This window comes from Corella eumyota, chromosome 3 (genome assembly GCF_963082875.1).
Source record: "Corella eumyota chromosome 3, kaCorEumy4.1, whole genome shotgun sequence".
In the NCBI taxonomy this organism is placed as follows: Eukaryota; Metazoa; Chordata; class Ascidiacea; order Phlebobranchia; family Corellidae; genus Corella; species Corella eumyota.
In genome coordinates this window covers 17,826,050-17,850,418 of record NC_137492.1, presented here as the reverse complement: position 1 = coordinate 17,850,418, position 24,369 = coordinate 17,826,050, and the positions used below count along the sequence as shown (strand labels likewise).

Genomic DNA, 24,369 nt, shown 5'->3' with positions numbered 1-24,369 from the left:
CATTAATTTAACTACGTTGTTATACGCTAGCTCTTGGTTGCCGCGGTAACCAAGTGTTTCCCTTTAAATCTCCAAATCCGTTTGTCCTCAAAAGTTATAAATTAAATATTTATAATAAAAATTGCTTTGCCCTTCAATATCCTTATTTCAAGTACAAATATTTTAGTTGGCATTTTTATTGTTAAAGAATAAAACAAACGCAAACAATCACTGAAAAAAATTTCGCAAGTCTGTCTAAACAGCATTCAAAGCTTTTATTTTGTATTAATGGTGTAAATATAGGGGTTCAAACAACAAATACAAAACAGGCTGAACAGTAAATCATAACAACGTATTTTAAACGAGGTTTTTTAACGTTTATATTTAAAGATTAATATAATTGCAGCAAAAGTTAAATTAGAAACTTACTATTAGTGTTTATATGAAATTAATACATTAAAAAGTAGAATGGACAATATTAATAGGGTTGTTGTTTTTAAAATCAACCCATTTTTTGTACATGACATTCTAAAAAGGATTCTGTAAATTTGTATCATACATATGTAAGCAAGGCTGGCTCAATATTGCACATTAGTAGGCCAACATTTACTTTTGAAATAGACGAAAAGGTAAAAAAAATTAAACCAAATAAAAGATGAATTTTTGCGACAAAAAATAATGTGAAATTTATACAAAATGTTTAATACTGTTCAATGAAAAACCACCCCCCTAAAAAAGAAATATTTAAATCCAATATGAAGGTTAAAAAATAAAGAAGTATGATTAAAGATATATTTACAAATTACTTTTGCATTGCTTACATTAAGTAAAAATTCGAAATGCATTGAGTAAAAATTGTAGTACAAAAAAATTACAAATTAGACCAATACGAAGCAGCAAGAGGCCAAAAACCAATTAAACCTTCTTTAAATTGCATTTATTTTACCATTGGTAATGTTAATGCATTGTTTATATATTAAACAACACTGTGAAAGTAGCATCGACCTAGTTGGCATAAAAGAGACATCTCGGGCTCAGATGTTTGAGCAAGGTAGAAAAACACATCAAAAAAATTTAGTTAGTTGCGATGGCTTACTGAGATGAAAAATTCCATGGGTAATTTTGATTACATTTCTAAAATGATGTTTTATTGTCTTTTATGCCAATATCTTAACAAAAGAAACAGCACCCTTTTTCGGAAATAAACATTTAAAGATATGTAACCAACTACATTGCATTGTTAACAAACAAACTAATACCCAATTCAAACCATTACGCAATTGCTATTTCTTATAATATGCCATTAGTTATGTACTGAAAATTGTCGTACAGTTTAGTAGTCCAAGACCTTACCGAACCTTCAACCATATTTTCAACCAGTTCATGCAGTTGGTCTTCAGTCAAAGAAAGGTGAAATCTCTCTCTTAATGCCCTTACAGTACTAATACCATGTAAACAGGCAAGAGACGGCCCTAATACACACAAAATAGAATTTTAACAAATTTAATAAACACAGCATTGTTATGTAGTGGTCAGAACATTTGGTTTCACTACATGAAGTCCTGTTTTTTTTTTTTTGTATATATCTTTATCCTCGATGTGGGAAAGTCGAATGCGCAACTTAAACATAGAGTAACATCAGTTACTCTGACCCAGTCTCGAGTTGCCTGTGGCAGTTTGGGATATTATAGATTATAATTGCCTGATAATTATACTGCTGATTACGTGCTAGCTCAGCAGGAGTTTATACCGTTTATAGGGCCTTACTCAAGGGTGCTACAGCATAAGATCAGTGGGGATTGAACCCACAACCTCATGCGTGATATAGCAAGTGTTCTTACCACTACACCACGCTGCTTCTCATAATGTTACTCCATGTTAAACTGCTTCTCATAATGTTAGTCCATGTTAAGGTCATTAAGTCGACCTTCCCACATCGAGGATAAATATACATATAAATAAAAAAAGCAAAAAAATTTTTAAAATTTACAAGAAATTTAAATACAAGTCTTTAAGCCTTATATTTGCTAAGTTAAATGTATTGTAGTACTGACAATGATATCACTAAAAAGTAAATATTTAGTTTACCAACAGATCAGATAAATCAGTACCGGGCAATCCTTTTTTATTACACATTAAATAATTCACTTTTATATTTCACAAAAAGTTTCAATTTTAAACTATATATAATTATTGTGCCTTTCCGAAAGCAAATAATATTTTAATAAAAAAAATATGTATTCCAAAAATAGCATATTTATACGGTAAGTAGCTTATTTAAAAAAGGCTTAGTTCTAGAATTCAAGTTACTGCTAACAATATTCCAAATGCCGCCTAATAAATAATTTACTTACTAGCATATGGTTTAAATATTAAACAAAAAATTCTAACTCACCAGCTGACATTATATCTACTAGTTGGACAATTTTGTCCATGTGCTTTCTGGCAGACACCAAACCTTGTAACATTAATATCTTGTAATATTCAAACATATCCCCTTTTAAGCCACCCATTATCTAAAAACAAAAAAATAATTAATTTAAAAAAAAAAAAATTATTTAAAAAAAATTAATTTAAATCAGAGTGCAGTTAACAGAAATTACCTCTACAAACTCTTGTGTTAGTTTGAAAGGTGAACTTTCGAACCCCAAATTTTTTGGCGAACTCGACAATATATATCCAAAGTCAATATGGATAATATGACCGTCAGAATCCAGCAATATATTTCCATTATGCCTGAAACATAAATAATTAAAGCTAAGTGATGTAATTAAAATAACATGTATATTTTATAACAGATATTTACAGAAGCGTTATGTAAATTTTTTTTTTTTGTATTTATATATCTTTATCCTCGATGTGGGAAAGTTAAATGCATGACTTGAACATAGAGTAACATCAGTTACTCCGACCTAGTCTCGAGTTGCCTGTGGCAGTTTGGGATATTATAGATTAAAATTGCCCGATAATTATGCTGCTGATTAGGTGCTAGCTCAGCAGGAGTTCATTTCGCTTATAGTGCCTTACTTAAGGCCGCTACAGCATGGGACCAGTGGGGATTGAACCCACGACCTCGGTGTAGCAAGTGTTTTTACTACTACACCATGCTGCTGGTTTATAATGAAGAAGTATAAAAAATGAAATTATCATAGAATAAATAAAATTTTTAGTTTACTTTTAATAAAACTAAAATATTAGTTCAAATAGTCTTAATTTTTAAACAATTTTGGCATTTTTAAATTTGTACAGCTTTTTAAGATGTCTTCTTTAAAGAAATTGGCTTTATTTATGTTGGTACAAATGATCGAATTACAGTTTGTTAATAAAGGAACACAAAATTGTTAAGTATTTATATCGAGAAACGGTATCTCATTTAAACTAAACACTATCACATTACCATGTTTTAGCTAAGAGAAAATTCTTTATAAAATTTACTAACAGATTTATTTCAAAAATTACAACAAATTGATAAATTTTTAAAAAATCCTAAAATTCTATGAAAAAAACTTTTTTTAAAAAACGTAAAAATCCAATTACCTGTCTTTTACTTGTAAGAGATAACAAATTAGACTGTAGGCAGCTGAACTTTCAACAAAATTGCGTTGCGCCGTTAAAAATCCTTCAGAATTAGGACCCCCGTATTCTTGATAAAAGTAACTTAGTAACGAACCCTGGCTATTCTTCTTAATCTAAACAAAAATTAAAACATTTAAAATATTACATTTTTTACAATATTTATTTTTTCTACATTTGAACACATTATAAATTTCATTCTACCTGATGTAGTGATACAGCATTAACAATAGGTTCAATGATCCCACTGTCCACTGATGTTACTATAATCTCGTAAGGACGCAGCCACAGCTGGATTCTTTCTTGTTGCCATATTTCATAAAGAACTTGTAGCATCTGGTCAAGATATATTACATTCAAATAAATACAACAATGTCTTATAAATTCAATATTTGACCTACAGGTAACATGTGTTTTATTTTTATTGAAAAAGAGTAAGCTGTTGTTCAATAGAGTGGCATTAATGTGCCATAAACCTGAAACCTTGCAATTCGTGGTAAGATGCCTTAACTAGTATACCATTTTTATAAATAGGCTACATATGAAAATAAAAAAATCACCTGATATGCTAATAACTCTTGTCTTAAATCGTCCCCACATTTAACAATAGCAGTTAACAAGTTCCAGTTGTTTAGGTGACCGTAGGGGGATGACTCCCTTATTCTTCGAACTTTCGACTCCCACGGCTCTTTTAAAGCAGCAGCTGAGGGGTCATCGGGGTCACGACGAAAACCATTGCTTTGTCGACCTTTCAACCTCTCAGCTAAACGGCGTCTGAAATAATCAAGCAAAAATTTTTAACAAATTATGTTAAATATTGAACAACTTAATGTTAAAATTGAACAAAAATATCTAATTTAGTTTAAACCTTTATATAATGGAGCTAAGTGGACTATATATATATATTTTTTGTATATATATATGTATCCTCGATGTGGGAAAGTCGAATGCGCGACTTAAACATAGAGTAATATAAGTTATTCCGACCCAGTCTCGAGTTGGCAGTGGCAGTTAAGGATATTATAAATTTTAATAGCGCTTTACTCAAGAGCGCTACAGCATGAGAGCAGTGGGTATTGAACCCACGATTTCATGTGTGGTATAGCAAGTGTTCTTACCACTACACCACGCTGCCAGTTGTATGTCCAATTTATAGGCCTACAAAACAGACAAAACTGCCAGTAGTGGTGAACAGGTAAATTTTTACAGGCAAATATTTGTTAAAAAAATACTATAAAAATTAAATGAATTTTTTTTACCTGATATCTCCTGCAGCAACATAGACCTCATGGCTGTCAATACTGACTGCATCCCCGCTGACAATACTGTCGAACGATAAAACAGACATCCGCGACACCGACACATTGTCGCTGCCGCTCTCCGTGTTTGTTCTTGTCGTTGTTGTTGTTCCCGCAGAGTTGTGACCTTGTTGCGAGGGCGACTAAAAAAAAATTTGTTGATTTACAAAAAAAATAAAGATTATTGCAAAAATTATTACAAATAGTGTTTAATAATTTGCCAATAGGTTAAAATATTTTTCTTGTTTACCAATATTGATTTTCTAAATTAAAAGTCACAAAAAGATTATTATTTTGTAAAAACAGAGTAAACAAAATACAAAAAATATTGATTATTTTATTTTAAAATTTAGCTGACCTCCATTTGAAGGTCGTTAATATCACTTTGTGACCATTCGTCATCTTCACATATGACCTCTGAACTTTCATCATTGACCTCCTGACCCTCAACTGGACCGGTTTCTATAGTAACAGCGGAACCAACAGACTCCACCTCCATTTTATCTTCGACCTCTTCATTAAGTTTCGTTTCTAAAAAAAAATCAAATTCAAAAAAAATAAATTCAAAAAAAATATATATTTTAAATTAATATTGATTTAGGTTTTAAAAATTATAAAATAATTGCATAACAATAACGCTTATAAACATTTAAAAATAATTACAAATTAACTGCTCTTGGACTAATTTTAATTTACTTGATATGATGAATAGGCTTAATTTAATAGGTTTATTAGCTTATTAAAGGGTGTTAATTGAATTATAACAAACTAGCATTCTTGTATTAACTTTATAATGGCCAAGTAACAAGGTATCACTTAACAACCCTACTATGGAATTTTATATAAAACTTGACATTGGCAAGCAATGAAGCGCTTTTAAGACTTACTGATTTACATTTGAAGCGCTTTAAGGAACTATTCAACCATAAATTTATTTCAGAGTTTATTTTTATAAATTTAGCATGTTATAATATAAAAAAGAAAAATCAGTAATAAAAAAACTGACAGCTTTTTATTGATTAAAATTTACAAAAAAAGCTTTAGCATAAATGTACATTAAAGCAGCTGGTCAATAGCCTGCCATTTGGTCAGAATTTTAATTGTTGTAATATGGTTGCAACTCTTAACGAACATTTGCTTGCACTAATTTACCAACACACCACAAACGGCATTTTTTTTATTTTGTAGGTCCCTAATTGAACATATATTGTCCTAAGCTTTATTATATAGGCCTATATATAAGAATTTATATATAAGAAAAAAGAAAAAATATATAACAATGAGTTGAACAAATGCAAACATTATATATACCTGATGTATGTTTTGATAAAATCCCATTATTAACACTTGCACTTGACCCACTTAAGCTAAATTTCCTTAAAGGTGCAACCCCTGGGTCCAGGAGAACTGGGGGTGACACGTCACAGTTCAGTGCTTCCTCAGATTGAGCCAATCGTAGCGAGCTCTCGAGTAATTTGGAAGGAACTTGATCTTTTTCTTTGTCGTTGCATTCTAGTACTTCGACACAGATTAAGTATGGGGCCTGGAAAAATTATAAATAATTAAAGTTTTTAAATAAAAATAAAAACAATTTCTAGAACTAAACATTTTTAAAAACCAATTATATAAATTTTTAAAGTTTTTTTTATGCACTATTATAACTATACAAAATTCACAAAATAATTTAAAAAAAAAATTTGTTTTTTTTTACTTTGTCTTTTGAATTGAGAACCACCCCAGCTGAAGGAGGTAATCTAACAATGTGATGATGCTTTAACTTGAATGGAAGCCACACTCGAGCTGGCAGATTTAAATTCAAAAGTTGAAGTTCAGCAACTAGTCTAAAAAAAAAAAAAAAATTTTGAAATTTAAATTTTTTTTTTAAAACCTAATAACAAATCAAAAATACAATTTTTGTTGGCATTATTTCGTTAAATGTCAAACTAACTTTTACAACATATTTTTAGTAAATACGAAAAAAAAAAAATTATTATTTTGTATCCAAAAATTTAACCGAAAACCGTTTAAAAGTTTTCGTAACTACAAATTAAGATTATGGTTTCCATGTTCAAAATTAGCCAAGGGCTATTATTAAAACCAAAATAGAAATGCAAGTTTATGTTTTTACAAAATACCACAATGACTATGTAATTTATTCTATAGTATAGCACCTACTGCATAATAAAGCATATTATTTGTCATTTAGCAATTTAGGCATAGATTTTTGCTTAACAATGCATAGATTTGCAATGTTTATATTAAAATTAAATAGATTAATTCAGAAAAAATCTAATTTTTAATTGAGTAACACGATGTCATTATTGTACCCGACCTTTATACTCTGCCAAATTTGCAAAATAATCGGTTTAAAAACTGCAAAATTGTAATTTAAATACTAGAACCAGCATTAATATTATTAATTAAATATGATAGGCATTTAAAATTGAGTCAGAATATGCTGCTTAAAATTTAGCTGATGTAGGTAAACATGTAGTAAAATTGAACAGGAAGAAGACCTAATTATGTCAAATTGTCATAATAAAAAATGACAAATTATAAATACGAACTATCCATTATAAAACATAACAGTTTTTTAATCAGGTTTTGAAGTTTTTATATGCAAATAATGACAACGAAAACTTAAAAACATTGTAAACTATGTGAAAATTATGACCCAACAAAATGAAATTTAAAATTAAAAAACTATTGGCAAAAAAATGACTACAAAGGCTGTTTAATAAAATAAAAATCGAACTATGATCTTAATAATTTGTTTTAATCAAAATTAAATTAATAATGCAAACATTCACATATTATACTAAGTCTATACCATAATATTGGCTCCTTTTATTTAACTAACCTGTGCGTTTTGGCGTCCTTAGTTGGCTGTGTGGTGAGCCGCTTCCCGATATGCATTAAAGCTTTAATAAATTCCCTTTCAGGCAACAACTTCTGAGCTGCCGTTGCATTTTCGGCACAGTGAAAAGCATGACCTGTCGATAAATCCCACTCACTACCTGATGTAGAATGCTTGTAACCAAAATCGCCACCGTTATTACCTGAAATTTAAAAAAAATTTCTTTATTTTGTACTTTATAAAATCGCATATTTTCACATGTTTTAAATACTTCCAATAATTAGATAATTCTTAATACTTTAACACAGTTAATATATTTTTTATCGTATATAATGTTAATTCAATATTTTATTATTTTTCAAAAACAGCACAAAAATTTTATATAGAGTAACTTTAGTTTTTTTGCAATGTTTTTGCAAAATAATTATCATAATTCCCACTTTACCAAACAAGCAGCAATTTTTTAGCTTAACTCCACCACAGATAATCACAGTACAATCAATATTTTTAAAGTGAATGATGGCCTGGCTATAACCTATATTTAAGTATAATAGTGCTTAGCATGTCACTGAATCAACAAAAAAATACAAGCCAGGTTTTGAGATTATATACAAATATTAAAAAACCGTTATCAACTTTATTTGAAAATTTATATATATCAGATTTTTTTAGATTTTCTAAGGTGCCTTGGCTTTTAATTACAATTCCTAAGAATCACATGATGATAAAAAGTAGGAGTTTATAAATGACTCATAAACCAAATATCTATAGAAAGCAAAACAAAATTTAAATGTGGGAAGGACTTAATAGTAGTATAAGAGAATTAAATTTTAATTAATAATCTGTTGGTTAATTTATTAATTAAACTAACAAAGAAATTAAAATTAATTTATATTTTATTGATAAAAAATCAATATCTGATAAGATTGTTTAATAAAAAAGAAATCAAAATTTAATTAATTAAAATAAATACCAGCATACAATTATTACACCACATTCTGTCATTTAGAATTTAAACTATTCTTTTCTTTTAATGATTTCACTACACAGTTACCATACAACAAATATTAGGCCAATCAAGACAAAAACAAACAGAAAACTGAGACCAAATTAAACATTTCAAATTTGTCTAGCAAGTTTTGGCGACCTAAATTCTTTAAACCGATTGTGTAATTCAAAATTTAATTTAAAAAACCTTTAGTGTTCTGTATGGTGTATCAAAGACTTAATCTGATTATTGTCTTAAAATATTAAAAAATATAAATCAAAAAATTTTGAATTAGTGTTGGAATTTTTTCACTGACCTGACATAACATCGGACTTTGATCGTTTGTGAGTTTTCCGCTTATGTCGGCGGGAATAGCTTTCGTCCACAGCACTACCGACTCGACATAAATGAGGGGACGACGTTGCAACAGGATCTGCGCAATAATGAGCTTTTTCTTTCGTTTTATCGCTGCTTGATCTACCAAGTTCGCCACTGATTATTAAACTTCGAAGTTTTTGGGCCCTAGTAAGACGCTTGGACGACTTGTTTATTTGAGTTGAACTGTAGCCTCCGAGCAGCCAGGCACATGTAAGCGAGAAATCAACACTTTCTCTACACCTTTAAAATAGAAATAATTCTTTGCTGGAATTTCGAATTAAAAGTTAGCCTAATTTAAAATTTTTTTAATTTTTAAAAGCCCTAAGTAAAAGTTGGAAAATACCGGCAGCGTGGTGTAGTGATAAGAACACTTGCAACACTACATAAAATTGTGGGTTCAATCCCCAATGCACTCATGTTGTAGCGCCATTGAGTTCAATCCCCAATGCACTCATGCTGTAGTACCATTGAGTTCAATCCCCAATGCACTCATGCTGTAGCACCAAGGCGCTATAAACGATATAAACTTCTGCTGAGCCAATACTTAATCAGCAGTTTAATTATAATCTATAATATCCCAAACTGCCAAAGGCAACTCAAGATGTGGTAGGGGTAACTGAAGTTACTCTATGTTTAGGGCTTGCAGTTGACCTAACCATATCGAGAATAAAGATACATAAAAAAATTAAATTAAATTCTTAGATATTACAATTGCAAACATTTAAATACCTTATTACATTTTTAGTGCAAAAAAAACTTTTTAAAATACACTAACTAGTGCAAATTCACCTTGTAACAATATAAGGGTGAATGGCCTCTCTCATATCATGGTCCATATGAATATACATCACTAGCAGTTCAGGTAGGTAAAAATCAACATCACTGTTTGGAAACATAAACAATTTATTCCCCAGATAAGCCATCACACCAGGTTCTTTAGAATGAAACAAATATTGCAATGCAATTGGCATGTCAAAAATCTAAAAAATTTAAAAATAATGAATATATAAAATCTGTGTTTTTTTTGTTTTTTTTTTTGTACATATAAATTTATATTCGATGTAAAAGTCGAATACACGACTTAAACATAGACTAACATCAGTTATTCTGACCCAGTCTCGAGTTGCCTGTAGCAGTTTGGAATATTATGGATTATAATTGCCCGATAATTATACTGCTGATGAGTAAGTGCTGGCTCAGCAGAAGTTCATACCGTTTATAGCACCTTACTCAAGGGCGCTACAGCATGAGATCAGTGGGGATTAAACCCACAACCTCATGTGTGGTGTAGCAAGTGTTCTTACCACTACACCACGCTGCCGGTTATTTATGTGTCAGTAAAAATGTATGATGTTCTTAAGCCTAGAATAGACCTTTTACTACAGATGTTACTGCCACCATAAAACTTTAAACTAAAATGTCAACTGGATAATAAAAACTTCAAAATATTGTAGCCACCTGTGATTCAAATAGTCTTAAAAGCCAAGATTTCTTAGGTGAACTTGGTCTTTCAATAGGTCTTTCAATATTTGGCACAAATTTAATGTCCAGCGATACAGTTTCAGGATTTTTATCAGTTTCGACCTTTTTTGTCGTTGACAACGAATTGTTAGGATTTTCTGATACAATTGTGTTGGTTAGACTACTCGAGCTACTGGAATGAAAAGGTGAGGTGGGGTTGGGGGAAAGAGAACTGGAATTTGAAGAAGAGCTGTTGTTTTTTAATCTTTCTTTTTTCTTAGTTCGAGAAGAAAATAAATCAAGAGTTAAATTAAGTTTTCTTGGGTCAAGTTTTTTGCGAAACGCTCGGCCGGGTGCCACTGGATTCGCGGGAGGCTTTTCTACGATAACAACCTCATGTTCTTCTATATTAACCTCATGAGGCAAATCAGTTTTAACTGTATTGTTACATTCCCGACAAACATTAGGGTGCGCGCATGAGTAAGGACCCTTGTGAGGCCTAGGGGTCATGACATCATCTTCCGAGATAAAAGCCTCGTTCGTTTGACCATTGTGTTTCGTACTGTCGAGATCAACAAAAGAATCTTCAAACTCGTTTACCGGCGACATTTCGTCTCTTGTTAAAGTATCGTCTAAACAGATTTGATCTTCAATAAGTTCGGGTAATTCAATTTCTTTTAATGCCGTTTTTTGAAGTTTATTTTTAAGTTTGGGTTGTGCTGTTATGGGTAATATTTGAATATCGGTTGTCGGTAAAACACCATTAGTTTCAATGTGTTTAAAATTTTGTGGAGCATTAATCTCCATCGCAGAAAGGAGTCTCAAGTCATCGTCAGCCTTTCTGCAAACGTAAGCATCTTGATTCGACATTTTTTCTTTCAACAAGGTTTTAAGAAACCATTTTAGTCCATTATCTTTCTGAATATATTATAAAAACTTCTAAAAATTAAAAAAAATAATTGCATAAACGTTGCACAGCAAAAAACAAATTAATTTTTCATTAACGTATGAACTTGAAATAATAGCATTTTAGTTATTATTTTTTTGTTAGTCACCTATCAGTCTATCTGTCTATAGGTATTAATTGCAAGTAAGTACGCCTTAAGCGACGTATTATTACACTTTTTGCATCAAATTGACTTTCTGGTACGAGTTTTACTGAAAAAAACTTTTTTGTTTTTCTAAAAAGTAAACACCTTGTAATTCCTTCAACTAAACTACATTTGCCTTTCTTTTATGACGTAATTAAAATTGGCAGACTTTGACTTCAAGGATTATTTTTCCTTGCACCACCTTGCGGATCACGAAATGCTTGTTTTAAAACTGAGGATTTCGAATAAAAAACAACAAAGTTGCAAAGTTGAAAACATTTTAAGCTCGTAATTATTTTTAAAAAATTTTTTTTTTAGCAATAGCGCTATGTTATAACATATTTTAAAAATCAATTTAAACAAAAAATATTTTAAAGTTTTAAAAATATTTTTTACGAAATTATTTTTAGAAAATAATATTTTTCAAAACTTTATAACTTTGCATTTAAATTTGTGTTTTAAATTTAAGTATACAGGTTTTATTGTAGCCTAGGTGTATATAAATAACTGTATCAAGTATCAAAAAGTTTGTTGATTAAATTTTTACATTCATCAATAGCTTACGTTATTTTTAAATGTATTGCTAGCAATAAATAATTAAGAAAGAATGACTGACTTTTTAACCTTATGTAATTACTACAAACTTTGTTGAAAAACGATATGTCTTTATAGCGCTCTGCCATTGTAATAATAAAAGGTTCACACATAATTGAGAACTAAAAATATATTGAGAAAAAAAATTTAAATACAGAGCACACACAGATAGCAGAGAGAAAAATCTTTAGAAAGAATTCATACCCTCATTTAAATACAATAAAAAAATCGCGGATAAAAAAACAAACAAAGTTAAAGTTTAAAGAATAGTTTAAAGCCTATAAAAACAACGTTGTCGCGATATAGTCTAAAGTTTTGAAACGAATAGGGTACTACATGTACAACCATAGTTAAGAATAAAAATACCTTTAAGTATGGCAGCAGTTGCAATTCGAATATTCTGCAGAATAAGGCCAAGAAACCCAAATGGCAATACTATAGATTATCAATCAATTCTAGATGATAGCGGAAAACAAAAGGGACCAATCTTGCAAATTGAGAACCCGGAGTTTACTGGTTTTTCAACCCATCAATATGAATTTAACGAAATTTTTCAAGAAGATTCAACACAGCAAGAAGTTTACAATGAAGTTGCAAAACCGGTTATAGATTGGGCACTAGAGGGCTACAATGGAACTATATTCGCTTACGGGCAGACCGCCACTGGTAAAACTTATACCATTCTTGGCGATGTTAAGGAAGACTTTGTAGGTAATGTCGATCAATCTTCACAAAGATTTGACCACTTTGGTATAATTCCCAGAACAGCGATTGAAATTTTCAATAGGATTGGAGACAATGTTGAAGTCGAAATGTCGTACATGGAAATCTACAATGAAGTTGCATATGATTTACTGACTCGCAAATCAGAGAAAAAAATTAAAGCGATGAGCGACCTTACACGAGTAGAGCCTAGGTTTCGACAAGAAAATGGGGCATTTTTCATGAAGGGCTTATCAATGCATCCTATTACAAATGCAAACGAAGCGATGGCAATCTTGATGAAAGGAAATCGCAATAGAAGTGTTGCAGAAACGCAATTCAACAAAGCTTCATCCAGATCCCACTGTATTTTAACATTAAAGTTCACTAGACGAGAGGGAGAACGAATTTTTCACTCCAAGATCAATCTGGTAGACCTTGCAGGATCAGAAAGAGTCGGAAGGTCAAATGAAAACAACAAAGAACGAATTAATGAAGCAAATAACATCAATGTGTCCCTGCTTCAGCTTGAGTTAGTTATGCGGGCGTTAAGCGAAAACAATGGCCATATACCTTACCGAAACTCAACTCTAACGAAATGTCTTCAAAGTAATTTAGGAGGGAATTCCTTTAACACAATGATCGCAACGATAAGTTCTGACCAAGGAAATCTTGGTGAAACATTTGCGACCTGCCGATTTTCACAGCAAGTAGCAGCAATTCAAAACATAGTGGTCATTAACGAATCCACGGACTTGAATCTTAAGATTGAACGGTTGGAGAATGAGTTAAAGGGCTTAAGGTAATATAATAACTGTATTGCAACATTTCTAGTATGCTTTCAAGCAAATATACAAGCACAGGTGGTCATTAAAAACACAACAAATGTTTTTTTTTTAATTTAAGGGGTCAACAATCGACTGAAGATACTATTGGCAAAGACCTAACGGACGACGATTTACTGAGAATGATTGAAAAATACCTCAAAAACATCATCAAAACTTTAGACATCGGCAACAACCAAAAAAGAAGAGAGTTTTGCTTTGAGAGGCTGAAAACAATAATTCTAAACGAAAGAGAGAAGGCATTGGCAGAATCCAAGGAAAAAGAAAGACTAAAGGCTGAGTTAGAAGAATTGAAACGGTAATTACAAGGCCTTGTAAATTACATAAAACAGTTCCCCAATACTTTTCTATTAAATAAAATTTTAAAACATATTCTAAAGTGTTAAATTTTAATATAACTTACAAACCTCTATTTATTTTTAGTAATTATGAAAACCAGCCGAACGGAGAGAAAACAAAACTAACCGAGCAAACCATTACCGAGCTTAACATAAAAGTACAAGAATACATTAAGAATTCGATTGAAATAAACGTCGGCATGGACGTGAGTAAAGTCCAATATTGCTTTCAGATCCTGAGAGATGCGCTTTTAGCAGAAAAGGTGGAGCGAGTCAAAGATGAGCCAAATAAGGTGGCTGAACTGCGCATTGAAATAGAAGCCTTGAAGTAAGCACAGTAAAAATACCGAATAAAATAGCACAAAATAACCTTTTTTTATATATATCTTTATTCTAGAAAAAAGCTCGAGAATGCAAAATCTACGGAGTTCAACTTATCTTTAACAGAAGAAGAAATGTACAACCTTAAGGCAAATATCGAGCATCTGTTTCAGGTTAATAGTGAGGATAACCTTAATAAAGATGTGAATGACTCTGCCTTGAACTTGTGCTTGGGTGCGATTAAAGACAAAATTTTAGACGGCAGAAAAAAGGCAAACGTTGAAGTTGATGAAATAGCCTCTTTGAAAGCAGAAATTGAGTCTTTAAAGTACGTGAAATATGCATTTTTTGAACAAAAAAGCGTAAAATATTTGGTTTTATTACTAAATACTAATACTTCCGGCAGCGTGGTGTAGTGGTAAGAACACTTGCTACACCACACATGGGGCCGTGGGCTCAATTCCCACTTACCTCATGCTGTAGTGCTCTTGAGTAAGGCGCTATAAACGGTATGAACGCCTGCTGAGCCAGCACTTGATCAGCAGCATAATTACTGGGCATTTATAATCTATAATATTCTAAACTGCCACAGGCAACTCGAGACTGGGTCGGAGTAACTGATGTTACTCTATGTTTAAGTCGTGCATTCGACTTTCTCACATCAAGGAAAGGTATATACAAAAAAATAACTTACAAAAATAAGACTAATTAAAGCTGTTTATAAGTATATGAGTAGTTATAGCCTTTAAATTGCATTAAAATAAACCAAAAACTATCATTTTTTAGGCACGAGTTAAAGAAATCAAAAGAGAAAGAATTGGCAAACGGTGGGTTGGCCATTGGTGATCAAGCAAATGGTGGCCAAGCAAATGGTGGCCAGTTATCCACCGCTCAACTTACAGCCAAACAGCAAAAGAATTTAATGATTATGATCAACAACTTTGTACAAGGAAATATCTCACAGTTAGGCGTTGGACTAAACCAAGCTCAAATTTTATTTTGCTTTCAACAACTTAAAGTAATGATAGTGAACAAAAAAGTCATTAAATCAACATGTTGTGTAATCATGTAATTCTGTAAGGTAAAAACTATGTTTAAATGCTATATAAGTATAAACAAACTGTAGTTACAACTGTAGTTACGTTTTTAAAGTCGATTTAACACTTGTTTACTTTAGTGATGTGCGTATATTATGTATATGTACAATAAACTGTACTGTGAATTAATGTTTTACCATTAGACAGGATTTGAATGGGACCAAAGCTATGTTTACGTTACGTGATTCCATCGCTGTAACAACGCCTTGACACTAAACACCGGTTTAAGCCACCTCGCAAATCTATTAAGTCGTATCAGGGTAAAAGCTTTAGAAAAATAAACTTAAAAAAACTATAAGTTACAGTAATAACACTTTTTTATTACGTTTTCTAGGGTGTATAAAGGTTCGTAAATTAACAAAGCGTTTTTTTGTTACGAGGGACAATCGTTTTTAAATTTTACTATGATCGACGGCCAGCCTTTCTTTTGTCAGAGCACTATTGTGTTGTTGTTACGCGTTCTTTTTTTGATATTACCTTAGCGAATCAGCCATTTATTCAAACATTTAAATCAATAAATATACTTGTCGTATCAAATAAAAGTTGGTTGGCGTTCAATAAACATTTTAGTTAGATATAAAAACAGTGTAGTAGAACGCATCTTACATTTTAAGTAAAAAAACAAGCCTAAGAAAGTTAAGAAATAAGTCTTTAAACTAATACACATTCATTTGATTAGAATGTTTTAAATCAATAACCACAGCTATGGTCATGAAAACTTCAAGATTTTGCTAAAGATTTAGGTAGATTTTGTAAAAGACGGGTAATGGCCGACGAATCTATTCGGATTTACTGTAGGCTTCGGCCAAGTGTAGTTAGCCATACTGTTGACTACGTTGTAAATAACGATAACGCTGAAAATGTAAACAGACTTTCAGAGATCGACTTTGAACCGCCGGACGACTACATTGCATCACATACTTTACACACTGACCAAATGTACAAGTACGAATTTAACAGAGTATTTGAAGAGCATTGCGAGCAAGAAGAGGTATATTATGTTGTCGCCAAGCCTGTGATTGAAAAGGCATTAGAGGGATTTAACTGTAGTGTGTTTGTCTATGGTCAAACTGCAACAGGAAAAACGCATACCATTCTCGGTGAAGGTACCGATTTCAGTGAACTTACTGTTAAAAGTAGGATTAAAACTCCTTCTGTTAAATCACCACATCATCATCTTGAAGTTATTGAAGAAGGGGACGAAGATGGGAGAACAACTGAAAACGCTAGGAGAGTAAAATCTGTTTTAACTGATGCCCAGAACATCAGCCCAATGCCTGTAGGGTTAGCAAGCGAGGTAACTGGGGATCTTGAAGTTGTAGATCTTGAAGAAAGTCCTAGATCAGTTTTAACGACAAAACAAACAATTTCGCCTACATTAGTAACACAAGAAAGTAGAATGAGCGAATATGAAAGTACTGACATACCGCCGCATTATGGAATAATACCGAGAGCTATTTCTCAGTTATTTAATGCGATAAACGCCAGCGAAAAGGACATTGCAGTTCATATATCGTACATGGAAATCTACAGAGAAACCGCGTTTGATTTGCTTAGTGGAAAGAGGGGTAAAAAGCTTATTGTCAATAAAGAAGACCTTAACATAGTGAAAGCAATGACCGACAGAAGAAAAAGGTTGCATCTTAGAAACTTATCAACGCATGTTATAAACGAAGAAGCGGATGCACTGAAATTACTTCAGAGAGGAAATACAAATCGAATCATGGCCGAAACGCACTACAACGACGCGTCGTCGCGATCGCACTGTATCTTCACAATGGCACTAACAATAAAACACCCTGAAACAAAGACAATAGTGCGATCAAAAATCAACCTAGTTGACTTGGCGGGGTCAGAGCGAATCGGAAAGTCGCATCATAATAATAGAAAATTAATCAACGAGGCTCGAAACATTAACCTATCCTTACATCATTTACAACAAGTTATTATTGCGTTAAGCAGTCAAAAGGTAGGCCAGCATGTCCCTTATCGTAACTCAATGATTACTACCGTGCTACGAGATAGCCTGGGTGGGAATTCGTACACTAGTATGATAGCAACAGTCAGCGCTGAGAGGCGGAACTTAGAAGAAACGATATCGACTTGTAGGTTTGCACAAAGAGTTGCCGAAATCGAGAACAGGGTGGTGGTTAACGAGACTATTGACCAGGATCTAATGATCGCAAAACTCCGGGAAGAATTGGAAGAAGCGAGGTATTTCAAATTTTATATTTGCCTAGCAAACAAGTACTAGTAGTGTGTGTATTTAAAATTGAAAATATATGTAATGTTTTTTCAAGGATTACCTTACTTTGAATACAAAAATATTAAAGAAAAACATATTTTTATACGATTTTTACAAAGAATAATGTTGGATTAATTTAAATAAACTGGGCTATGTTCTTAACAAAAATGGTGACGTAAAACGACAAAAAATAAATACAGAGGAAAATTTGTTTTGTTTACAGAAGGCAAATGCTAAAGTCAACTGAATCTGAAAGGGAGATAGAACTTACCATAGAGATGGAAGAAAACCTGAAAGAGATGATTCAAAATTATGTCGATGATGTACTAGATAAACTTAGCGTTGGCAGCGACCAGAACAAAATTCAATATTGTTTTGAAAACTTGAAGGACAGAATATTAAATCTGACTCACGAAATCTCAGAACCTCCCCAAATTACAACTACAGATTCTGCACAAAGGGCAACTCAAACACAGGGAAAAAAATCGAAATCTTGTATTATTTTGTAACAAATTGCAAAAATTTTAACCAGAAATTAGGTTATGTCAATTATTTCTGGCACAGACATTTTTTGGTAAACCTTTCGCAGTTCCGTTGTAAAAATTGAATATTTTTATTTATTGTTACGTTTTAAGCTTTGGCTACATAGTAGTATGCATTTTTTCCCGAATTTACACGCAATAGTTATGTTTTATGGAGTGTTACTCGCTAAAGATTTAATTGAGTGTTTTTGACTGTACATCCTTTTTTTTTATAGAATAATACATGAACGTAGCTTTTAACATAGCAGTCTAAAACTATTTAAAACTTGGAATTATAGGTTTGTTAAGGCAACCCTTGGGTATTGCAATGTGGGGTAATAGGATTCTAGGCACCATTTCATGGGATTTCAGGTTAGGTACCCCTTTACTCTATAGCAGTGAGCATATGAGAAAAATGCCTTTTGTCAGAGGGCTACCTCAATCTGATGTCAAGTACCTCAATCAAGTCGCGCACTACCTCAATCAAGTCGCGCATTCGACTTTCCCACATCGGGGATAAAGATATATACAAAAAAAATGTTAAAGATCAGGTAAAATTACCCTGTAAAATTAACAAGAAGGACAACTTAAGGAAGTGTTAAGAGATTTAAAGTTACTCAAGCTGTACCTTTTTTACTCACAAATTACATAAGTAATATATAAACAGGATAATTTAATTTTGATGAAAATCAATAACTTTGAACAAGAGTTTGGCAAAAACTTTGTTGATTTTTAAAGTTTATGCACCCATATATTCTAACAAGAAATAAAACAAAATCCAACCAAAAAATTCGTGAAAAAAAATTTACCCACTTTAAAAATTTCGAGTTTGGAAGATATATTGTATTTTATTGTCCGACGCTACAGCAGGTTGATTCCGAAGCCATTCTTCCTCCCAAGGTCCTGGAGGATCCACCATGCCCTCAATTAAGTCAACTGGAACAAAGTTGGGGTCAATTAGGGGCTCTCCCTTTGCCTCCCTAGCCTCAATTAATCGAACTGCTTCCCGTTGTCTCCAAATCCTCATTTTTGATCTTAAAACAATTTCAAAAAAACTTAATACTTTTCTTCTTTAGATTTTAAATTCTATTTAATAACTTACCTAACATCTGGAGCATATATAATCATAACAGGCACAATTATGCAGAATACAGATATTCCAAAGAACCCCATCATATGTGCAAATAATTTATCATATAATGGTTCCCCCTCCATAAATCCATATTCATATTGATACTTGGAAAAAAAATTAAGATTTTGTTATTTAAAAATGATATCTATATATATTACCGAAAATAGTTTACAGCATTTTGCTGATATTTAAATTTTCTTTTTAAATTAAAAAAAGTTTTTTTTCAAAATGAAAAGTTTTTAACCAATGGCGGTTTAGTTTGAAAATCCTTCATAAAAAGGATATCATTGTCGATAAAATTACTCTTGTGTTCACACAGTTTTTAGTGAAACATTCATGCAATGAAATTTTTTTTAATAACTTGTAAGTATTCAGATATTTATTTTTTTTGTATATATCTTTATCCTCGATGTGGAAAAGTCGAATGCGCGACTTAAACATAGAGTAACATCAGTTACTCCGACCCAGTCTCGAGTTGCCAGTGGCAGTTTGGGATATTATAGATTATAATTGCCCGATAATTAAGCTGCTGATTAAGTGCTGACTCAGCAGGAGTTCATATAGTTTATAGCGCCTTACTCAAGGGCGCTACAGCATGAGATCAGTGGGGATTGAACCCACGACCTCACGTGTGGTGTAGCAAGTGTTCTTACCACTACACCATGCTGCGGGTTTTATAAGCATATAGGCATTTTTAATTGCTAATAAAAAAGGATTCTTACATTGTCTTCTTTTGTTATTCTTTCTAGCTCAATTTCATATTCAGATTTAGGTATAGATTGAACATCAGTTGATTTGTGGCGTAATAAATTAATTTTGTGGAAAACAATCGAGGTTGTGGGTCTAACAACAACCTGTTTTGTGCATAGTACTCGAGATATTGCTTTGGGGGCCAAGCGAAGAAGGTTATAGCCAGACATTGTTGACAAAATAGTGAACCAGTTAAATTAGATATCCATTTGAATCCAAAAAATACACCAAAATATTTGGGCTGCGTTTACTAAACCTACGAATAAGAATAATAAAAATCATTTTTTTCACAATATTTGTTTACGCTATTTTTTTTTGCATATATTTATCCTTAATGTGGGAAAGTCGAATACGCGATTTAAACATAGAGTAACATCAGTTACTCCGACCCAGACCTGAGTTGCCTTTAGCAGCTACTGATTAAGTGCTGGCTCAGCATGAGTTTATAACGTTTAGAGCGCCTTACTCAAGAGCGCTACAGCATGAGAGCAGTGGAGATTGAACCCACGACCTTATGGTGGTGTAGCAAGTGTTCTTACCGTTACCACTACACCACGCTGCCGGTTCGGCAATAATAGTAAATGTAAAACAAAAACAACTGAATACTGTTAAGCCCGAAGTTTTAGGATAGCACTAAAGCGTAATTTAACGTTTTATTTAACACGTTTTAGCAGACCTATGTATAATTAAAATTAAAAACAGTAATCGGCATTAACGTTTTTGACCTGGCCTGCAAAAATGAGCAGAAGTTCTACCTAACATGTGTATCGCGTTAAGCTTTTAACAAAATTTGACCAACTATAAAAATATTATTTTTTTAAATTATAAACTAATAAAAATCATGACAACGTTTATTGATACAAGTTTATCATCTAAAATAAAAAAAAATATTGTGTAATGTATATTGTTAAATATATTATAAATTTGGAAGGGTACAAAAATTCCTAAAATTTATTAAAAATTTTTTTGTTTAGTGATAGGTAATAATTTATAATTTAAAAAATTATATTTTCTGGGTTTTACTATTATACTTATATTTATTAGGATAAAATAACTTATAAGGCAGTGGCTAAAAGCAGCAGATATACTTAAAATGCCTTTATTTTTGGAAAACTAAGGCCCAAAAACTATTTTTTAAAATAATAATTGCAAGGAACGAATGGCATTTTCGTAACAGTGGCTTCAACGACACGCTTTCTTATTTTTATATTTAATTTTGTGCCGATTTTTGACTTATTTCTAGGTATATAAGCCATCGCAATATTAGTTGAAAGTGAAGGGGAGGGACAACCGCTTGTAACCACTCCTATCTCATTTCCATTATTATCTTCAACAATTGCACCATCTAGGGTAAAATTATATATTTTATCAGTTTAAAAAAAATTGCTTAAATAAATTAAGAGTTAAGAGTTGGTTAAATTTTCTTACGTCTAGCAATTGCCCCAGACACTACTAATCCCACTCTCCTTTTATCAGGCTTCATTTTAATCTGGTTTAAAATAACAGATGCACCTGGAAAATCAGCATTTTTTTTCCTCGATTTACCTTCAAATACAATAAAAATTATATATATACACATAAATTAAGAAAATATTTTATTTTTTTATTTAAATTACCTATGCACCAAGTAAGGCCTGCCTCAACAGGGGTTGTAACTTCGTCTATATCGTTACCATATAGGCACAACCCGGCTTCCAATCGTAAACTATCTCTAGCTCCTAACCCAGCTAATTCAACATCATTATGGGATATTAATTGGTTTGCTAAACCAACAGTTTGATCTTTTGGAACAGATATCTTAAAACAAAAATTAATTTTTCTAAATAATTAAAAAGATAATTATGTTATGGTTGTTTAACCAGCAGTGTGGTGTAGTGGTCAGAACACTAAGCTTTACTACATGAAGTCTTGAATGCATTCCCTCTGTTCTTATGCTGTAGTGTCCGTAAGTACCGGCAGCGTGGTGTAGTGATAAGAACACTCGCTACACCACACATGAGGTCGTGGGTTTAATCCCCACTGATCTCGTGCTGTAGCGCCCTTGAGTAAGGCGATATAACGGAATAATCTCCTGCTAAGCCAGCACTTAATCAGCAGTAAAATTATCGGGCAATTATAATCTATAATATCCCAAACTGCCACAGGCAACTCGAGACTGGGTTAAGGTAACTGATGTTGCTCTATGTTTGGGTCGTCATTTGACCTTCCCACATCGAGGATAAAGATATATAAAAAAAATATGCCAATGGCGGGGATCAAACTTAAGTCTTAAAATACTACGTGTTAATTTATTTATTAACTAACCAAATTTTTACAGTATTTTAATATTTCAAGAGCTTTTAGTAATTCAATGTCTTATCAATAAAAAATCAGGTTCACCTCTACTCCATCTTCCCCAGTATAGCCACATCTTGTTACCCTACATCCATCAATACCAAAGACTTTACAGTTAATATTCTGCATAAACGATAAATCATTTACATCAAAGTCTACTCCCTTTTTAAGCACTGATGACATTAGTGGACCTGAAATACAATAAATTTAAATGTTTTATTTCTTTGTTTCAGATTAAACTCTTATACATTTTAAAATGCAGTTGTATTTTACCTTGAAGAGCTATAAGACCATTGTCAATGTGTTCTATATTAACATCGCCTCCCTTACTTTTAAAAGTTGATGACGAATTCTTAGGACAAAATTTAAATTAAATTTAAAAAAATAGAGTTACAACTATATTGTATATATATAAATTTAAATTAAAAAACTTTTTACATACCTTTAAATGGCTTTTGATTTTGTCTGAGCATCCTGCATTAGATACCACATAAAGATAATCATTTTCTGTTTTACTGATGATAACATCATCTAATATCCCTCCATTTTCATTTGTGAACACACTTAGTGTTCCGCTGTTGCTAGGCAAACCTTTAATGTCTCCAACAACAAGACTCTCCATGAAATTTTCTCTATCATTTCCATAAATCTAATACAAATACTAATTAAAAATTATTAGTATAAGATTTCTTAAAAAATTTTAAAATCTTTAATACATTCTAGCCCATCTTAAGTAAGTTGCAAGTATTCAATATTTAGGGTTATTTTTTATTTATTTATTTTTTTATATATATCTTTATCCTCGATCTGGGAAGGTTGTATGTACGACCTAAACGTAGAGTAACAACTGTTACCCCGACCCAGTCTCGAGTTGCCTGTGGCAGTTTGAGATATTATAGATTATAATTGCCCAATATTTATGCTGCTGATTAAGTGTTGGCTCAGCATGAGTTCATAACATTTATAGCACCTTACTTAAGGGTGCTACAGCTTAAGAACAGTTGAAATTAAATCCACAACCTTATGGTGGTGTAGCAAGTGTTCTTACCACTAAACCAGCAGCATAATTATCGGGAAATTATAATCTATAATATTCCAAACTGCTAAAGGCAACTCGAGACCAGGTCGGAGTAACTGATGTTACTCTATGTTTAGGTCGTGCATTCGACTTTCCCACATAGAGGATAAAGATATATATATATATATAAAGATATATGAAAAAGGAAAATTTTTAAATACCTTAGTCTGAAGCATATGTGAAACATCAAATAATGAAGCTTTCTTTCTCGTATGTAAATGTGAAGCAACTATACCAAGAGACTTGTATTGTACTGGCATCAACCAGCCAGCGAAATCAACCATTTTTCCACCATTTTCTTTGTGAAAATCACACAAAACAGTTTCATTTGGTTTTTGGTTCTTAATAAAGGAATACACAATTTTTGTATATTAAAATAGATAAAAATATATTAATTATTGTTGCTGTTAAGTTATTACATAATTGAAATTAGCTATAAACAGGCATTTATATGGTTTAATAATTTTTTAACTTATTGAGTTTTCAGTAAAAATTCGTACAAAAATATTAGACGAATAAATTGAACTTACTTTTAATTTTGATGAAGTCAAGAAAAATGGCCTTACTGACACTAATTTAACATTTTTAATATTTCTCAAATAAACAAATGTTGTGTGCTTGGCAATAGAAAACATAGTTTGCTGTTAAAACATCTCACATTTATTTTTAAGTAAAAAATAAAAAAACAGCTGAACGTGTTTGTTGTTGTAGCATTTACTCAACCGGAATAAAACCAAATTCCATAAATGGTAATTTATCCTCGAACGACTACATTTTTTAATTAGTT

General features: G+C 31.8%; 5 protein-coding genes across 5 annotated transcripts; 2 read left to right on the top strand and 3 right to left on the bottom strand.

Moving 5' to 3' along the window:
* Nucleotides 1-177: 177 nt before the first annotated feature.
* LOC145746105 (phosphatidylinositol 4-kinase beta-like) lies at nt 178-11,465 on the bottom strand. Its single transcript, XM_082564295.1, has 14 exons — nt 10,532-11,465; nt 9,863-10,053; nt 9,012-9,313; nt 7,711-7,909; nt 6,562-6,691; nt 6,162-6,393; nt 5,209-5,381; nt 4,812-4,993; nt 4,113-4,326; nt 3,757-3,888; nt 3,517-3,668; nt 2,583-2,715; nt 2,375-2,495; nt 178-1,451 (listed from the first exon to the last, which is right to left on the bottom strand). Exons 1-14 carry the CDS (start codon nt 11,402-11,404, stop codon nt 1,270-1,272), a joined length of 3,216 nt encoding a protein of 1,071 aa, XP_082420421.1. The 5' UTR covers nt 11,405-11,465; the 3' UTR covers nt 178-1,269.
* A 1,128-nt stretch (nt 11,466-12,593) lies between these two features.
* LOC145745986 (kinesin-like protein KIF6) lies at nt 12,594-15,760 on the top strand. The gene is made up of 6 exons (XM_082564164.1): nt 12,594-13,723; nt 13,828-14,064; nt 14,190-14,432; nt 14,502-14,753; nt 15,212-15,506; nt 15,666-15,760. Exons 1-5 carry the CDS (start codon nt 12,594-12,596, stop codon nt 15,495-15,497), a joined length of 2,148 nt encoding a protein of 715 aa, XP_082420290.1. The 3' UTR covers nt 15,498-15,506; nt 15,666-15,760.
* Nucleotides 15,761-16,011: 251 nt separating this feature from the next.
* On the top strand, nt 16,012-18,549 carry LOC145745426 (kinesin-like protein KIF6). The gene is made up of 2 exons (XM_082563502.1): nt 16,012-17,736; nt 17,991-18,549. Exons 1-2 carry the CDS (start codon nt 16,289-16,291, stop codon nt 18,274-18,276), a joined length of 1,734 nt encoding a protein of 577 aa, XP_082419628.1. The 5' UTR covers nt 16,012-16,288; the 3' UTR covers nt 18,277-18,549.
* Nucleotides 18,550-18,951: 402 nt separating this feature from the next.
* LOC145745684 (uncharacterized) lies at nt 18,952-20,450 on the bottom strand. The gene is made up of 3 exons (XM_082563825.1): nt 20,143-20,450; nt 19,391-19,524; nt 18,952-19,322 (listed from the first exon to the last, which is right to left on the bottom strand). The coding sequence occupies exons 1-3, from the start codon at nt 20,338-20,340 to the stop codon at nt 19,103-19,105; spliced, it is 552 nt and encodes a 183-aa protein (XP_082419951.1). The 5' UTR covers nt 20,341-20,450; the 3' UTR covers nt 18,952-19,102.
* Nucleotides 20,451-21,003: 553 nt separating this feature from the next.
* Nucleotides 21,004-24,274, bottom strand: LOC145745116 (aminomethyltransferase, mitochondrial-like). Its single transcript, XM_082563111.1, has 8 exons — nt 24,113-24,274; nt 23,744-23,923; nt 22,947-23,153; nt 22,778-22,856; nt 22,550-22,695; nt 21,787-21,967; nt 21,599-21,715; nt 21,004-21,515 (listed from the first exon to the last, which is right to left on the bottom strand). Exons 1-8 carry the CDS (start codon nt 24,215-24,217, stop codon nt 21,298-21,300), a joined length of 1,233 nt encoding a protein of 410 aa, XP_082419237.1. The 5' UTR covers nt 24,218-24,274; the 3' UTR covers nt 21,004-21,297.
* Nucleotides 24,275-24,369: the final 95 nt, after the last annotated feature.

What these genes read in the sequence shown, in the direction of transcription:
- LOC145746105 (XM_082564295.1), bottom strand. Translation starts at nt 11,404, where the DNA reads ATGTCGAATCAAGATGCTTACGTTTGCAGAAAGGCTGACGATGACTTG. An exon ending in AAGAGTTATTAGCATATCAG is followed by an intron (nt 3,889 to 4,112) that starts GTGATTTTTTTA and finishes TATCTTGACCAG; the next exon opens with ATGCTACAAGTTCTTTATGA. An exon ending in ATGCTGTATCACTACATCAG is followed by an intron (nt 3,669 to 3,756) that starts GTAGAATGAAAT and finishes ATTTTTGTTTAG; the next exon opens with ATTAAGAAGAATAGCCAGGG.
- LOC145745986 (XM_082564164.1), top strand. Translation starts at nt 12,594, where the DNA reads ATGGCAGCAGTTGCAATTCGAATATTCTGCAGAATAAGGCCAAGAAAC. An exon ending in AATGAGTTAAAGGGCTTAAG is followed by an intron (nt 13,724 to 13,827) that starts GTAATATAATAA and finishes TTTTAATTTAAG; the next exon opens with GGGTCAACAATCGACTGAAG. An exon ending in ATTGAAATAGAAGCCTTGAA is followed by an intron (nt 14,433 to 14,501) that starts GTAAGCACAGTA and finishes TCTTTATTCTAG; the next exon opens with AAAAAAGCTCGAGAATGCAA.
- LOC145745426 (XM_082563502.1), top strand. Translation starts at nt 16,289, where the DNA reads ATGGCCGACGAATCTATTCGGATTTACTGTAGGCTTCGGCCAAGTGTA. An exon ending in GAAGAATTGGAAGAAGCGAG is followed by an intron (nt 17,737 to 17,990) that starts GTATTTCAAATT and finishes TTTTGTTTACAG; the next exon opens with AAGGCAAATGCTAAAGTCAA.
- LOC145745684 (XM_082563825.1), bottom strand. Translation starts at nt 20,340, where the DNA reads ATGTCTGGCTATAACCTTCTTCGCTTGGCCCCCAAAGCAATATCTCGA. An exon ending in GAATAACAAAAGAAGACAAT is followed by an intron (nt 19,525 to 20,142) that starts GTAAGAATCCTT and finishes TTTTTTTCCAAG; the next exon opens with TATCAATATGAATATGGATT. An exon ending in ATATATGCTCCAGATGTTAG is followed by an intron (nt 19,323 to 19,390) that starts GTAAGTTATTAA and finishes AATTGTTTTAAG; the next exon opens with ATCAAAAATGAGGATTTGGA.
- LOC145745116 (XM_082563111.1), bottom strand. Translation starts at nt 24,217, where the DNA reads ATGTTTTCTATTGCCAAGCACACAACATTTGTTTATTTGAGAAATATT. An exon ending in AAATCAAAAGCCATTTAAAG is followed by an intron (nt 22,857 to 22,946) that starts GTATGTAAAAAG and finishes TTTTGTCCTAAG; the next exon opens with AATTCGTCATCAACTTTTAA. An exon ending in AGGCCTTACTTGGTGCATAG is followed by an intron (nt 21,716 to 21,786) that starts GTAATTTAAATA and finishes TTGTATTTGAAG; the next exon opens with GTAAATCGAGGAAAAAAAAT.